At 38.0% G+C, this 18,222-nt stretch overlaps 1 protein-coding gene across 1 annotated transcript in view; it reads right to left on the reverse strand.

Moving 5' to 3' along the window:
• Positions 1–3,563: 3,563 nt before the first annotated feature.
• LOC125229871 (protein enabled homolog) overlaps positions 3,564–18,222 on the reverse strand; it is a 46,211-nt gene continuing 31,552 nt past the window's right edge. Inside the window, exon 3 of the mRNA XM_048134809.1 lies at positions 3,564–3,654. Within this exon, the coding sequence (XP_047990766.1) occupies positions 3,564–3,654 (91 nt within the window). The remainder of the gene's footprint in view (positions 3,655–18,222) is intronic.

Raw genomic sequence — 18,222 nt, forward strand, 5'->3', positions numbered from 1 at the left:
GGCTAGATGCACTCTGACCCCGGCTGCCTATGTCGGCAGGATTCATGTTTGTGGGTACATAGTGCCAATCAGTGGGGTTAGAGTTGTTAGTTATTTCTGTGACCCTATTGTGGACGAATTGTTTTAATTGATGTTTACATGTTTTTATCCAGCACAAAACTATAGTTGAATCAGACCAAAAATGATGTGAGTCAATTGTTAGGCGCAGTGAATTTTTCACTTTTTTGCTAGTTGGGTTGACAAAAGGCCTCCTAATAATTCCAATCGTGGGGTACTTAATTTCTGTTTCAGTGGAGCAATTTTGCTTTTGGCTAGTATTAGGTGAACATTTACTTTTCCTGCATTGGAAATTGAGCGTATATATATATGCATGATGCATAAGCTTTGTTACTAGCATCGCTAAAAGCGTGAATTTCGACCTTGACGTAAAAATCACATAATATTCTCCGCGGGATGCGAATTTGGACTATTTCAGGTATTTGTTTAGCAAAATTGTTCCACTGGCTCTCTATTTCGTCGGGTAATTGGCTTTCCCAAGAAATGTTTTTAGCCCACAACGACTGTAGAATTATCTTGGCTGGCAATAAACAAGGGTTTATAAGTCCTAATGGATCAAAAATAGTGGCAATGGTGGATAAAATACTACGTTTGTTTATGGGTTTTTGTTTTAAAGTGTCAGTTACAGAGAACAGCAGTTCATCAGATTTGCATGACCAAAGTAACCCTAAAGTTTTTGAGTTATCTTCTTTGTCTAATTTAAATAGTTCATCACTGCTGTTATCTGCAACCAAGTTATCTAGTAGTGTTGGTGTGTTTGAACGCCATTTTCGTAAGTGAAAATGTGCGCTTTCTAGTGTTTTTATGACGCCTCTGCACGTTTCTAACAAAGCGTCTTTATCATCGTTGCCCGAGATGAAATCATCAACATAAAAATCATGTAAGATTGTTTCACTTACAGTTTTGTCTGCACATTCTTGACCTAATTGTACGAGACACCTAGTGGCAAGATATGGGGCACTGGATGTGCCATATGTGACAGTGTTTAATTTGTATTGTTTTATTGGCTGTGATGAGTCTGGCCGCCACAGGATTTGTTGTAAACTTCGCTGGTTTTCAGTTACATAGATTTGTCTGTACATTTTCTGGACATCTGAAGTTACTACAAACTTGTGCTGTCGGAATCGAATTAACACGTTCGCGGACGCGTATTCTATAGCATACGTTTTTGTACTCCTTCTGGTGACGCGTATGCTATAGAATACGTTATTTGGTTTGAATTTCTGCGTCTGTTTGCTTAGTAATCTTCTTGTTCACAGTATAATATTATTCACCAACATTTCCTCTACCATTCACTAGAATCATAGTATGCATACTGCAACATTACATAGTTTTATCGCAGTTAAAAAATATGCTGTGGCGTCACAGATCGAGTTCACCTTTTTGTGACGCGTATGCTATAGAATACCTCTTTGTATGGAAATTTGCGCAGTAGCCCCGCGAGTGTCACCGGGAGTTGGCCCGTGAAATGTGGCCAAATTTCGAGCGCAAACGCAATTTTACGGATTGTTTAAAAAATCATAAGTAATTATTTTTACAGTTTATATATATTTTTGTGTTGCGGTTTTGTTAACAAACATGTCCACTGTCGTTTTATAATAATACACCGTGATTTTGGTTACGATAAATTAAGAAAACCGAAGCATGTTTACACCTATTATTTGAGTAATTTCCTTCGTACTTAGTCATTGCTTTGCTCATATAATTGTGAATAAACCCTATTTCTGGTTGATACTGACTGTTTACGTTAAATTATATCTTTTTGAGTGAATTTTGTTGGTGTTTAACTACTTGAACTTGGTTTAGATGCTTGTAAAATAGCATATAAAGCTGGGCGAATCATCGCGTAGTGAGAGGTAGTGGATAAGTTCTACCCAGAAATCATCACACCAAATGAAGGCCTTTAGCACCTAATACAACAGCAGGTTTGAACAAACATTATTCTAGTCTCAATGACGAAACGGGTGACTACAGTTCTGACGAAAGTTAGGTACTCCAAAAGAGTCTGTAGGAGATACACATTTAGACAATTCTTCTTGTACCAAAAAACTCTGTATTCGTGAACAAGCTTTATACTTTTATTTGTGGGCATAATCCCCGCAGCCAGAAACACTAAATGTTTTATTTGATATGATTCTACAGAATGAATCTGCTGTATCACCATCTATGGATCGTATGCTATAGCATACGGTGTCATATAAGATCACATTTTGACTCAGTATTGTGTCACGGTATGCTATAGCATCGTATGCTATAGCATACGGTGTCACATAAGATCACATTTTAACTCTGTATTTTGTCAGGTATGCTATAGCATCCGAATGCTATAGCGTTCCTCGTCACATAATAACCCTAATATAAGCTGTCTAAGGACAGGTATGCTATAGCAGTCGAAAAATTCCCATACAAAATATTGGTGTCCCAGAGGGGTGACTGAGCGTCCGCGAACGTGTTAATATGCTCAGCAAGTCATCCTGTACAGTCGGCCCAACGAGTTGTATGTCATTAAACGATTTTCCTGAGCTAGAAACTGCAGAGCCGTCAAAAACAGTGCGCAAGCGTGAAGTGAGACTAGACTCGCGCAAAATTGCAAAGTGAGGCAGAAAATATGAAATTTCGTTTGTATGTATGTTAGTGTTTTCTGACATGTGACCTAACCTTAGGTATTCTTCGATGAATTCAATGTATTTTTGTTTGTATTCTGGGTTGCGCTTGAATTTACGCTCTAGTGCTTGAAATCTGAGTAATGCTTGTGTTTTTGAATCGCCCAAACATTCAGGGGATTCCTTTAGGGGTATTGTGACAACAAACTTACCATCTGGGTGGCGTGTTGTTGTTTGTGTGAATATGCGTTCACATTCACTCTCACCTTTATTGTGGATTTGTTGAGTGGATGGAACCGATTCTAGTTCAAAGAACTTGTCTAGTTTTGCGTCAAGCTCAATGTTGTTTATTAGATTGCAGTGGACTGTATAAGGTTGCTTTTGTTTAGAGTTTTGTGTGTGTATAGAACCTACGACAAGCCATCCGAGTGTTGTTTCAACTAAGATGGGTTTATTCTTGCCCAGGGCTATGTGATTGAATGTCATCAACTCCCAAAAGAGTTTTTTTTTTTTTTAACTATTTTAATCAAACTTTAGCGATTAAATTACAATGACAATTATATAGATCGGTGCGCGCGCGCCTATGCCGAGTGCCGTTGGAGGAATGGTGGCGCGGTGCGCGGCGTGGAGACAGCCGGCGGGGGCGGCGCGCGGGGAGAGCTGGAGGCGGGGGAACCGGTCCGCGAGTCGTGGTAGGGCGTTAACAACTCTACTATATTGTATTACGACTTGAAAACTGCAAAAAAACATTTATAAAGTACACTTTCACTTAATCAGGCAAAACAACATTAGCCATATATTGATTTAGACTAACACGATTTGCACTCATAATTTACTGGGGTCAGTCATGGTGTTGCTACGAAACTGTTTGGAAGGTAGCTACTTTTTATATCAGCATAGGCATTATCTCCAGATTGACGGAGTTGCTATGGGCAGCCCTGTGGCGCCGGTGTTAGCGAACATCTGGATGGAGCATTTTGAGACTAACATAGACCTGCAACCATGGGCAGTGAAATTATGGAAGCGATATGTCGATGATGTCTTTTGTATCATGAAAGGTGGAAAACAAGAAGTTGAGCAACTACTCCAGTATCTCAATTCCATTCATTCAAGGGTAAAATTTACATATGAACTGGAATCGGAACGCAGTTTACCTTTTCTGGACGTAAAAGTGGTAGGTCGGATGGATGGTACTCTGGCGTACACTGTCTACAGGAAGCCTACACACACAGACAGATATCTTAACGCTCTGTCTCATCACCACCCCCGTCACCTGCTGTCCGTCGTGAACTCCTTAAAGAACAGGGCGCGTGACTTGTGTGACCCGGAATTTCTTGAGAGTGAGTTGTCACACGTTCAGGGGGTTCTTAGAAAGAATGGGTACAGATTACACAGTAGACAGCCTAGACGAAAGCCGAGGGGAAGCATCCAGATGTTCCAAGGCGACCAGCTTTTATGCCCTACGTCAGAGGTGTGACGGACAAGGTCGGGACGGTACTAGGGAAGTATTCTATACGTACCGTGTACTTACCGATGTCCAAAGTGTCAGGGCAACTTAGGTCAGCAAAGGATGTTATCCCGTATCAGACACCAGGTGTGTACAAGATAGATTGCAGCTGTGGTAGTTCCTATATTGGAGAAACCAAACGCACAATAGCGGTAAGGGTCAAGGAGCATATCGCGGCTGTCAAAAACCGCCAAATTAATAAGTCTGCGGTAGCTGAACATCTGCTACAGTCGGGACCAAACCACTGGATCGAGCTCCATAGTCCCAAAATTCTATCAACGGAACGTCTGTTCTACAGCAGAAAAGTACGTGAAGCGATTGAAATTAGGAAGCATCGAAATTTCAACCAAAATGAGGGACAGGGAATTTCTTCTTCGTGGAATCCAGTGATTAGCAAATATAAGCGTGAAAAAACACCGAGGGACACACCGGCTGATGTCGTGAGTGTTGTGTGTAGGCAAAGTGACAACCCTAGCGCAAAAGTGAATAATCAAGAACAAGTGCGGGTACTTAGTTCGAGAAACTCGCGCGGCTAGAAGATGTTGATGCAATTCCTCGCCAGTCTACCCGTGACCACGAACATAATGTGATGTTCGAAACGTCGGGTCTAATATAAATGTAAGTGTTTACGCGATTAAGTCCCGTTTTGTTTTAAAATTATAACATTAGCCATGTTAATCTATAGGTTGTCTGTGAATGACGTAAATCGAATTGAACACAAAATTTTCTGACATTTAAGTATGAGGCATAAAGTTCATCATGTCAGTGATTAACTCGACATGTAGTTAGTTAGGTTCTAAATATGACGTCACTACATGTCTGACAGCGTTTTCGGTGGCCAAAGTTAAAAGAAATATTACACACATTTTTAATCGAAAATACGTAGCCACCATACACTTTTAAGACCCAAAATCTATAAACATTGGTTTGTTATGTCAAATACTACAGGAAACAATCATTTCTTGTGCCAAATTCGATAAGAGTCTAGTAGCCTATAATTGTCGCCCGACAGTGACACTTTGCCGTTCATTGAATTTGCCTGTTCAACAAGAAATTATTGACGCTGAGTAACAATATTACTTATTAACACAGAATTAGGCACTTAATTGTCAGTGTCAAGTATCAATGTTACTGTGATGAAATGAGCCCACAATTCAAAAAAATCATTTTTCAATATTCGCAGGTACTTTCCATTGAAGGAATTCCATTACTTTTTCCAGTAACACGCTGAAAATAATTACAAAATACGAACTACTCTATTAAATCTGAAACTTTATTTCCCAGCACAGAACATAATTAAAAGCAATGTTTCCGTTTTTAAATCGCCCGTGGGAGCCGCAAATGAGCATCTACTCAAAACTTCGGACATGACTCATCCCGCCGCCGACTGTTTGCTGCTGGATCTGACGATATCAATTATATGGATGCGGTATTCATACACGGAAAATCGGTTTCTTCTTAATCCTGGAGACTTTGATACTCTTCTCACTGGACTCCTATATTAATTTAAAAGACAAAGGCACCTCAACCTACATTAAATGTACGCCTGTATTCCCAGGGTAAGCATCGCACGTGAAAAGTTCAACAAGTTTTAGTGAGTCTTCGCAGTGACGGGGTTGAAAGAAAACGAAATTGTGATAATGCAGTAACTGGTATCCAGCCCACACTACAATTTGAAATCCATATCGCATAGTTGCTTTCTACGACACCCACGGGAGGGAAAGGGTAGGTGAAATTTTCAGCCCGACGGCGGACGGTGTGACGGTGTTCTCGGTAACTTACTGTTTGAAAACTTCGGACACTTTCCAACGGCAAGTTGTAATTATTGTAATCAATGCCACATCCAATCATATTGTATTCCCGGGCCGCTACTAATTGAGGCATGTCCGGCCATTTTGTTGCCGAACTAAAGTTCCCGAAGCCTTGTTAAGGTCTAACGAATTCGGAAATCGCGTCCGAATGCTAACGAGCTACAATTTGGGAATCGACCCCTGATGCGGACTTAGCGTCAGGTTTCCAGGGGCTGATTGGCTACGAAAAATAGATAAAGGGCAGCCGGCGTATCATGCTTCCAATTTTATCACTTATCACGTGGATAAGACATCTATTCTGTCACTCTCACACTGGCATACTTGCCAAAGCGTGACGGATAGGATTTGAAGCATAATACGCCGGCCGATCGCACCAAGATTGGCGTTGTTTTTCTACATACATAATATTATATTCACGTCTGTTTCCCAGAGGGGTATGCAGAGATTACGGATTTCCATTTACCACGCTTCTGGCAAACCACTTTCACAAGGTTTCTCGTAATTCTGTATGCATGTGCTGTTGTGTGGTGTGTGGTGTTGTGTTTTTACTTAAATATGAATATGTTGAAACGGAGGAAAGCTATTGATATCAACAGGTTAGAACAGGCGTAGCAATACAAATATATATCAGATTTTAGTAGTAGTAATAATACACTTTATTGTGTACAAAAATAAAAACACTTCTTCCAAGATCAGTTAAAGGGATTTTAATAATATTAAAAAAAAAAACCGGCCAAGTGCGAGTCGGGCTCGCGCACAAAGGGTTCCGTAGCAGCAAATATAATAAACTTATTATGTCAATTTATACACCTGCCAAAATTACAGTTAAATCAACCTATCTCAAAAACTATAAGAGATACTTTGATCAAACCAAAAATCGTTGAAAGAGTTAATTAGCATGCATCACCTCTATTTTTTTTAGAATTTTATACCCCGTAGTTATAAAAATAGAGGGGGGGGGGACATACTTTTTACGACTTTGAGAGCTGATATCTCAAAAACCGTTCACTTTAAGAAAAATGTTTTTTAGAAAACTTTATATCATTTTAAAAGACCTTTCCATTGATACCCCACACGGGTATGTACATCGAAAAAAAAATTTTCATCCCTCAGTTACATGTATGGGGGGCCCCACCCCCAATTCTTTTTTTTACTATTTAGTGTCATAATTTTGTAGCGGTTCATACAACACATATTCCCATCAAATTTCATCACTGTAGTACTTATAGTTTCCGAGTAAATCGGCTGTGACAGACGGACAGACGGACAGACGGACAGACGGACAGACGGACATGACGAAACTATAAGGGTTCCGTTTTTGCCATTTTGGCTACGGAACCCTAAAAACACTATTTTGACGATGGTGTGGTTCAGTTGAAATGTCTGACCTTTAGCTGGTTTCTGCGGCATCGTTTTTTCTTTATTAAGGTTCTCTTCTCTCTTTTTTCTTTATTAAGGTCTCTTTATCTAGATTCTATAAGAGACAATTTAGAAAATTTCTAATATGTATTAATAGGTTGGTACCTATTGTAAATTGTCCGATATATTAACATACATAATGTCATATGAAACAAGCGTTCTGTTTCATTGGATGTACAGAATAGCTTAGGTAAGGTGTACTCGGGTAATTCCGAACGTCAAAAACCGTCGGTAAATTCCGAAATTCAAATGATAATCACCCTTGATTCCATAATAACGGTCGGGTAAGGGTAATAATTAGTAATAAGGATCCCTTTTCGGAATTTACCGACGGTTTTTGACGTTCGGAATTACCCGAGTACACCTTACTTCATTTATCTGTAAGGTGTGTTTTTTGACGACCAATTTGGACCTAACGTTGCGTGCCTAACTTCTGCTTTTAAGGTCGTAGTAAAAAAATAAACAAAAGCTATATTTTTAAGCCTGAAATCGTTGGCCCTGCGTTAGTAAAAAATATTAAAACTACAAATCAAAAAGTAAATTTAAATTATCGCAGCCAATCGCGCCGTTACTAGATTACCACCATTTTCAGTCCCCATAGGGTGCGCCGGTATCCATGCCTAACGACATTGGGTTAATTTAGCGGTAATCTGTCGCCTAATGCGATTTTGAGGTTATGACACGCCTGCGGCCATGGCGGCCTCGCCATATTGAATTACTTTATACGTCATCATGCGCGGCGCAAATTGCCACTGAAATTTGAAAATTAGCGACGTTGATGGTAGATTTTTTTATTTCATAATATACACGCTAGGTATAAAAAACATGAAACTGATTTTATAGACGAGATCTTATTCTAGTTAATATTTTGAATGGATGTAATGAAAAAAGGGACAAATGGATCTTACGAACATTTCATATTTTTTCGTAACTCAGTGAACATAGTAGGACATGCAGAAGAAAAAACTCTAATGCCCAAGTTTTATCAAACGCGAAAAAAATTTAAATACGTCACCGCTGAAACACAAATGCAATAAAGATAACTTTTCGACACAAAGTTTTAATTTATCTGACACTTTGTCCTCTGTCGGTAAAAGCTACCTTCACCATCCTTTATCATTTTAGGATCCACCGTTTAATACAATGTCAGCGGCACGCGGCCGATATTAACTGGACAGGTTGAGTATCCGCAACATCTGGTGCTGACGGGCCTTGAGTAGGCCAAAGGGAAGAACATTTTGCGCAATAACCTCTGTACTTGTCTCTACTATAATTTTCTGGCCATTTTAGAACACGTTACTCGATTATGTAGGTCTCACACACAGATGTCATATATACCATAGATCAAGCAAACGTATCTACTTAGCGTGTCAAATGAACTCAGTGAAATCCACTGAGTTGTCCGTCTTTACTCGCAGCTTGCAGCTTTCGGGCGTTAATTTTTGTAAGTTGAAGTCAACCAAAGCATAAAAAATGCCTCGTTACTTGATATTCAATTGCAACAACACAAAAATTATGAACAATCAAGAGACTGAGACATATTTAAAATTACAGGCAAGAATCAACTTCAGTACAAAATTTGACACGCTCGGCCCCTATACAAATATATGAATTTGTTTCTTCTATCTAAATTAAGTTCTGTGGTCTCACAGATAATGTATGTAGCTTTTAGTTCTAGAAAGTAAAAATTTGAGGGCGATGTTAAATGAATGTTATTTACCATGAAGCTATGAAACAACGTTTTCAAAAACGTCATATCATAATCTCATGGTAGTAGCACAGTATAATAAAGAGTACTATCGTACAGTATGGCCACTCCCGCTCCCCGCTGAAAGTGCCGCCCACGCGAACAGTCGACCTGTCATATCTCACTCATACAAGCAGAGTACGCGTTCACCTACACGAGCTTAGACTGTGTGCTAAGAACGCGCCTCTTTCATATATTTGATCGCCAGTGTCCGAGGTGTGGTAGTAGCTCAATCCACGTAGCCGAATGGCATTTCTGCGATGCGAAACGCCTACGAAACGCCGCAGAAAGGTAGTCTGGCTCTGTTGCTCTAATATGCAAGAGCGATAGAGATAGATAGCTACGAAAGAGATATTATCGTGAGCGTTTGTGCATTCGGCTACGCACACAGATGAGTTCAAATTGGTTCTAATAAAAATTTACTATTATTTTTGTATTAAAGGACTCTTCATATTTTCGGTCTCTCTGAACTTTGCTAGTGTGTTAGAATTTATTAAACTGGTATTAAAAATATAATCCTTTAGCTGCACAGTATGTTTGTATTAGGATCTCATAGTTATGTGAAGAAATGACCCAGTTGTTTGAGATAACAAATAGTGGACTATTTTAATTGAAAATTTCGTTAGTTAATCCATCTTGCATTCCATTGCATTGTGCAAGTTTACAGGCTGCTGTAGTGCTGTCAGTTCTGATTGCAGAAATCTTGAGCGTCTTAAAGCTGGAAACTTAAGGCATTGTTGAGAGAAAATAAGCACTTTGCTTGCAGCTTTTTTTACTAAACCTATACTACTGAGGCAAAGCATTGTACTGTCATTATAAATATTACTTACTTATCTACAGTGTTTAAGACTATTGTATTATGGCCCATAAATTAAACCAGACATAATTAATCGATTTGTGTTATCATTAATGATGAGGTGTTTTTAAATTAGGTACTCTTAATATTTACAATTATTTTTGAAAATTTTACCAGCAATGGTTGCGATATGATATTATGATAGTTCATTGGCCTTAACTATCATATCTTACTATAATACTACCTACTACTACCTACTATCTTACTTGTATATTAATTTGTAATGGAAAATGTATATAATGTAAATAGTTAGATTTAAGATTAATATTTGCATGCCGCCCTTGGCTAAATAAGTATGTGATACCGACTGCAGATTTATATTTTGTCCAACTTAATGTACCATATTTAAGCAAATAAATTATATTCTATTCTAACTAAGTACGCGATAAGAGCTTTTAAAAGTAACTGTCAATGAGCGTTTAATGTTAGCGAATTATTTTTTATGGATATTGGATACTTACAATTTTGGTTTCAGTTCTAAGTAAAAGTTATCTCATCACATTTCTTACATCGAGGCTAATTTATTTCCCAAAGTCAGCAAAAGCTAAAACAATAAGGCAATTTCTCCACACTATTAATGTCATTTTGTCAATTATCTTGACGTTATCTATATTGAGTACCTAACGTATTAAAAACATAGAAACCACAACAGTATGGTGCAGTGAAAGCAAAAGTGCGAGTAAGGGTGAAGTCACATCTATCAGCATTGTATGTATGAGAAATCACTCCTTAGTAAATAAAACTGTTCATACTAACGAGCGATTTCATACATAAAATGCGGCTTGATGCTAATACAAAGATGTGACTTTACCCTTACCTGTATTTATGTCGTGTAAGCTACTAAGGCCCACTTGCACCAATCACTTAACTCAGGGTTAGTGGGCTGTCATCTGTCAAATTCCAAATTCCATATAAAATGGTGGGTTAACCCGAGCCCGAAACCCATTTTCGTTGTGCAAGTGGCCTAAACACTAAGTAATAACGGCTCGCTGGTCAAGTCTGCTGCAGTTCCGCGTAAACTTATTGGACTCAGCTGCATCTATGCCAAAGCAAGCAGCTCATTCAATATTTACGATTGTTTTACATTGCCAGGGGTCTAAGTTACGAGCTGACCGCCATATTCGTATTGATTCGGTTTTAGGGCCAGTTGCATCAACCACATTTGACAAACACATCATCATCACGCAGCAGACGTCTATGGAACTTCCCATATAATAAAATTTAACGAACGCTTTAAAGGTGACAGACGGTTTGGTGCAACCGACCCTTAGTCAAGTTCTTAAATTTTTCAAAAAGACAAAGACTACTGACGACTGTGACGAATGGAGAATGGGTGACGAAAGCAGAATGTCCCGAATTTATTAACTTCAGTAAACACGGCCCAGCGCCCTCAAACTGTAACCCGACTGCTTTAAAAGATCTGACACTGGCACAATAAGTAAGCCTGCAGCTATTAAATCGCTTTCTATTATAACTCGTACCACTCCCAAGCTATAAGTCCTATCTTGCACATTGGGTCTCATGCGCCAGTAATATGGGCCGGAGCTTGGAGTATTACATATTGTTTATGCATAAAGCAGAACATTGCTTCATAATAACAATCGTTGTTTGGAGCAATGCCGTCGTGTAAGTAAACATGTGTAACTTCTTAGCGATTTGGTTGAAACCATTTTGTGTCTTTAAATTGAGAACTTAAAACATGAATTCACTGTAGCCATTTCTTAACTACTACTACTAACTGCGGGCCGGTCATTCTCAAGACGTATAAGGGCGGATTCTAATTACCGCGACTCATTTGTTTTCTGTGGAATATCAGTCTTAATTCAAATTTATCAGAATTTAAATTCCACTGAAAATAGAAGCGTCGCGGCAATTAGAATATGGACTAGACGATTGAGAATTACCGCGGGCGTAGCACACTAGTTGGATAAACTTTTTCGCATCGGTGCGTCCCTATCGCACTTGAAAATAGTGCGAAAAGGACGACCTGACATTATATCGTTTATCACGCGACCGTGCTTGCCTGCCTGAAGTTTACCAGCGTAAAGCTTATCACTCCACTCCAGATATGTATTATGGCGCTTTTCAGCCGCGGCTGCATGGCTATCTTGATTTATGAAACCTAGGCAATGATATGTGATCGAATGCATAGATGAGATTATTATATTTTCAAATTATCAATCTTCTCTTCTTACCAGGCTCCGTAGCCGAATCGCATTTCTGCGATGCGAAACGTCGCATAAATGTAATCTAGCTCTGTCGCGCCAATACGTAAGAGCGATAATAAATAGTAATAGCTAAGAAAGAGATATTATCGTGAGCGTTTCGAGATCGTTTGTGCATTCGGCTACGCAAACTTACTGATGTGTCGACGGAAAGTTTCCAAAATTCTGAAATGAAATGAAATGAAATGAAATGAAATGAAATGAAATGAAATATTTATTTTCCAAGTAGGCATATTACAATGCGCTTATGAACGTCAAATAAAACTACGCCGGCTCTAACCCTACGCCTCAGCCTCGAGAAGATTTCAGTCCCCCCTCAGTTGGAGGAGGGTATCCACTATGGGACCGGCAAGAAACTCGGCGGGCCACTTCTTTTCAAAACATTACATCTTATATTTAACATGCATTAAAAAAAAAAACAAGATACAATTTAATAAGCAAAAGTATTCATAAAAAAAAATATTAACACAAGAAATTATACAAAGTACAAAGCTATTATGATTATTAATAAGAGATGTTAGAGATGTATAGAGTCTCTAAGTGTCAAAGTACATCTAAAAAAATTATACATGAAGAAAAAAACCGAATAACTAAAATAACTTTAGAGTTGTAAAAGACTCTTGTTGTCTTAAGCAAAGGAAAAAAAAAATATATCGATACCTTTGGGTTCAATTGGCGTAAAGGACAAAATGCAGGTTTTCAGGAGAAGCAAAAAACAACTTTTTTTTTAGAAAAATGTTTATATCTTTTTTGTTTTTTGACCTATATTTGTGACGTATATAGAAAAATATGTAGATTTTTAGTATCCTTCACCTAGTGTAGCAACCGTAGTGATAAACTAAACGGTTTAGAAGTTAGATGGTTGTAAAGGACACGTCAAAATGCTATGGACGTCCTTTACACCCACGATTTTTTTGAACAATTAGAGTTGATAGGGTCGTAAATGACGGTCTTAGATGATTTTTATACAAATTCGGGGCGTAAATGTAACCGGAATGGTACAAATGGCAACTGTTTTTAGCTTAGTTTACAATTGAGAAACTTGAAAAATGTATCAAAACGTAGTTAATATGGCATAGAATAGCCACAATAGTGTTACAGTGTATATTTATCTAAATATTTAGCAGAGACAAAGAACAAGACTATTTTATATCCAGTTTTGCAATAAAGAAACAACATTTGCTTAAAAACTATCTAGTATTTTGGAAAGTTATTATTTTAGTACTCGCCGCTGTCTCAACTCTCAATAAGTTACGCATTCAGTATTTAATTCTAGCAGGGAAACGCTTTCGTAGTTTAAGTAAATATAAAAACACTAATGGTAATCACGTAAACTTTAATCAGCAACTGTGAACAGTAGACTATATTAATACGACAATAATTTTAAGTATAAAGTAGAAAGAAGTTCTAAGAATAACTAAGAGTTAAGTACCAATTTATAAACGCAAGTTAAGACGCGTATACAAACTGTGACCAACTAATAAATAATAGTAACTGTAGTCAAGACTACCTACTATGTTGATGCATATTTTTGATAATTTTAAAACAGTAGATTGTTATTTAGTCTTTAACCTGTTAAGTAAGAATAATCTTAATTATGAGTTCAATCCTAGAAATATTATAGTCAATGCTTTAAGTACCTGTGGGTACATAGCCAAGTCACCAAACGCTAACGCTCATTCGCTAGCGAAACGCACCTGTTATTGTCGCACTAAATGTTAGTATAGTCTACTGTTAAAGTTTACTGGCGGCGTAGCTGAATGGCAATCGTCGACGCCAGACGCCGACAAAAATGCAGTCTGGTGCAATACGCAAGAGCGATAAAGCTATAGCTATAGCTACGAAAAAAATATATAGCTACGAAATAGATATTATCGTGAGCGTTTGTGCATACGTTGTGGGTACGTACCCTGATTACCATAGTGTTTTTTTTAAATTACCTACATCTCGTCGCAGTATAATAATACTACGAAAGCGTTTCCCCGCTAGAATTAAAGGCTGAATGCGTAACCTACTGACTATTCAACAGTGGCGAATACTAAAAAAATAACTTTGAGCTTGTTGCCAAAGTATTAGTAGATCGTTTTTAAGCAAATATTGTTTCTTTATTACAAAACTGGATATAAAATAGTCTTGTTCTTTTTTGTTTCTAAGATAGCTTAGATAAATAATACACTGCATTAAACTAATGTCTATTCTATGCCATATTAAGTACGTTTTGACACATTTTTCCAGTTTTTAATTGTAAACTTAGCACAACATTTGTACCATTTCGGTTACAATTACGCCCCGGTTTTGTATAAAAATCATCTAAGACCGTCATTTACGACCCTATCAAATCATGGGTGTAAAGGACGTTAATATCTTTTGACGTGTCCTTTACAACCATCTATCTTCTAAATCCTTTAGTTTATCACTACGGTTGTTACACTAGGTTAAAGATACTCATAATCTGCATATTTTTCTTATACACGTCACAAATATAGGCCAAAAAAACAAAAAAGTGGGTTTATCTTTCTCTTGGAAACCTGCATTATATGTCCTTTACGACAATTGAACCCAATGATATCGATTACAGTTGCGGATAAAATATTTTTAGTGCTGGTCGTAAAGGACGAAGAACAAAAAAACTTGTCCTTTACGCCCAACTTTACCACACTACTATAGAAAGTGATCCTTAAAAAGTAAGGGCTTAAAGGGCAATAATATATATCAAGGTGACTTACGACTATATTTTTATTTGTAGATTTCCTTTACGACACAAATAATAATTTATAATTAATGACTTGATATTTACGCCCCTTCAGAAAAGCTATTTTTGCAAGTCCATAGTAGAAAATCTTGGTCGTAAAGGCAACTTTTTAAGAGATATCGAAATTTTAACTACACAGATCGATAGCGCTTGAAATTCTGAACAAAACTGTATATATAACTCATTTTCGCCAAAATGTCCTTTACGCCAATTGAACCCAGAGGTATCGATATGTATACTTAATCTACTTTTTTCCTTGGAGATGTATATGGTCTCCAAGAGTCAGAAAGAAAAATAAACAAACGAGGACCGAACAGAGTGCCTCAACGTAATCTCATTCAAAATTAATGTTACATAGAATAGCATAGCCCCTATTAGCTGAAACAGACCGGTCTTCACAAACAGCACCCGTTCACGAATATGGCGCGCATCTCAGCCATCGCCTCCCTCAACCTTCATTCGGGAAGGTGGCGACCCGATCAACGACGTCACCGTAAGCAAAGACTTTTTAGCGAGCATGACATGTTCAAGCTGTCCGGGCTGTATTAAATATTCCAATAATAAGTGAATACGGTATACCTAGATGTAAGACACAACATTCCGTGCTTGTATGTTACATAGTTTAAATTGACTTAATTGAAAACAAGATCTTGGGAGATGTAAAAGGTCCCCACAGTCAATTATAATTAATGGGATATAATAAAAAATAAAAATTTGGAGGTGTAAAGGTTCTCCAAGTGTCAAAAGAACTAGAAATAGAAAAAAAAATGCGTATGAAATACAAATTTCACGTCAAGAGACTGTTAAGCTAGCAATCTCCAACTAATTCTACAGAATACATAACTAGTATGTACTCAACAAGTCAATATATATATATACCAAATTATAATTATACAATAATAAGGATCAATAATTTAAACAGCCAGTAGCAACAGCGCCTTAAGCATGACACAATGTCTCCCCGGGACACTGCTAGCAAAACTATGACAGATTTTGAGCCTGGATAGTCGGCCATGGTGTAGTATCTCCCAGGTAATCATCAATTTTGTAGTACCCCTTTTTGAGAAGTGCACTTTTTATGTACTTCTTGAATGAAGTAAAGGGCAGATCCCATGCCTCTAAGGGTACCTTATTATAAAATGTTACACAGTTCTGAAATTTTCATATAGGAAAACTTCGGAAACTTTCCATACTTTGTATGGACAATTGTATGGATGGAAACTTTCCATTTCATAAATTTATATTCCCTTTATTTTTCGTGAAAGTTTCGTTATCAAGAAATTTAAGATATTTTTTGGAAAGTTTTCGCAACTTGCACATCACTACGCACACTGACACTAGTAAAGAACACAATACACTACAAAAACAGATAGTTCACCGGAGCAATATCTTAAGTACTAAAGTTTAGTGGCGTAAAGCGCCGCACTCTAGATATGCATTATTGCACTTTCGCAGCACCCGCGGCTGAATGGCACCCGGCCCATTCCGCTATGCACGTGCAAGCGACGGGGTGACAAAGAAATGGCGATTTTTAATAAGATACATATGATAAGATATACTTCGAATATAGGGAATATACATAGAAGAGTGGTAATAATATCTACATTTTATAAAAATATAACGAATATATGGGAACCTTCACCGATACATCTTGTCTTCAAGCAAGCCACCTAATGTAATGTAATAAGTACTAATTAATTGAAGACCTTGGGGCTACACCTAACATCATCGGCGAGACTATCATAAAGCCCATTGTCTCCGTTGGCTCGGCCACGTTTTAAGAATGGAGGATGATCGTGGCGCGAAAAGGGCATACCTAGGTCTCTCAGTAGGACGGAGGCCAAGTGGACGACCTAGATATCGTTGGGGTGATGCCGTTGTAGCGGATCTGCACGATCTCGAAGCATACAACTGGAGGGACGTCGCTTAGGATCGAGATAATTGGCGTACACTCGTGTCGGAGGCCAAGACTCATTTTGGGTCGCTGCGCCAATAAGTTCAGGTACTAATTAATTACCCACCCTTAAAAAAAAATTAAACCTGGTGCAACAATAAAGTTCAATTTATACAGCTATACAATGTGGCCCGTATGGTGACGGGTTAAGAATTTCACCACCCCCTTTCTTTCCCGTGGGTGTCGTAGAAGGCGACTGTGGGATAGTTTAGTTTAGTTTATTTATTACATAATGATAAATTACAGTATAAATTAATCTACGTTAACCTATATGAATTTACATTATGATCGTCAATAATGATAATGATAATTAGGCATGCAAACATATAATAGGTACAATAATATTTATGTCAATGATAATCATAAGCATAAGATATGGGTTAAATTGTGGCGTAGGCGAGAGGCTGGCAACCTGTCACTGCAATGTCACAGTTTCGTTTTCTTTCAACCCCTTATTTGCCAAGAGTGGCACTGAAACCTGAGTAGTTTCATGTGTTCTGCCTGCCCCTTAATGGGACACAGGCGTGATTGTATGTATATATGTATGTATACAATATATAAGTTAACAAATATCTGGAGACTAATCTTACATAGATTCACAAGTAGGTAGTAATATTGTGACTTCAAATTAAATGTTACCTATTATTAACTACAATTTGTTTTATAACTTTTCAGCCAGGTATCCGTTTTCCTCATCCGCTAGCTTCTATGTCAGTGGTCAGGCCGTTCCGATTGAAGGGCGAGAAAGCCTCCCTTTGTCAGACTACACTCAATAACTCGAGCGTACGCTGAAAGCTGTTTTACTAAGCTTTGTCGTGCCAAAAACAGGCCATTGATAGTGCATCGCTTGACCTTTTATGTAATCGTACGCAAGGAAAGACCTAAGCCCTCCTACGTGTATACGTACAACAGGACCGGTCAATTATACTGCCATAATTGTGACCGAGCCTTTAAAAGTAAATTTGGCCTGGCCAGCCATATAAGAGCTCATATGAGAAAACAACTTTGATTGCTCAGGTCGCCGTCATCGAAATCGATGTGGAGGACTATATATATGTAATCGTGTGAAAATTTAGCAAATATGGCCTTACGAGCTTTTGCCCGCTGCTTCGCTCGTGTTAGAAAGAGACAAAAAGTAGCCTATGTCACTCTCCATCCCTTCAACTATGACCACCTAAAAATCACGTTGATTCGACGCTCCGTTTTGCCGTGAAAGACGGACAAACAAACAGACACACACATTTTCCCATTTATAATATTAGTATGGATAAATCTATCTGGGTGCGTAGCC

This window comes from Leguminivora glycinivorella, chromosome 9, assembly GCF_023078275.1.
Source record: "Leguminivora glycinivorella isolate SPB_JAAS2020 chromosome 9, LegGlyc_1.1, whole genome shotgun sequence".
In the NCBI taxonomy this organism is placed as follows: domain Eukaryota; kingdom Metazoa; phylum Arthropoda; class Insecta; order Lepidoptera; family Tortricidae; genus Leguminivora; species Leguminivora glycinivorella.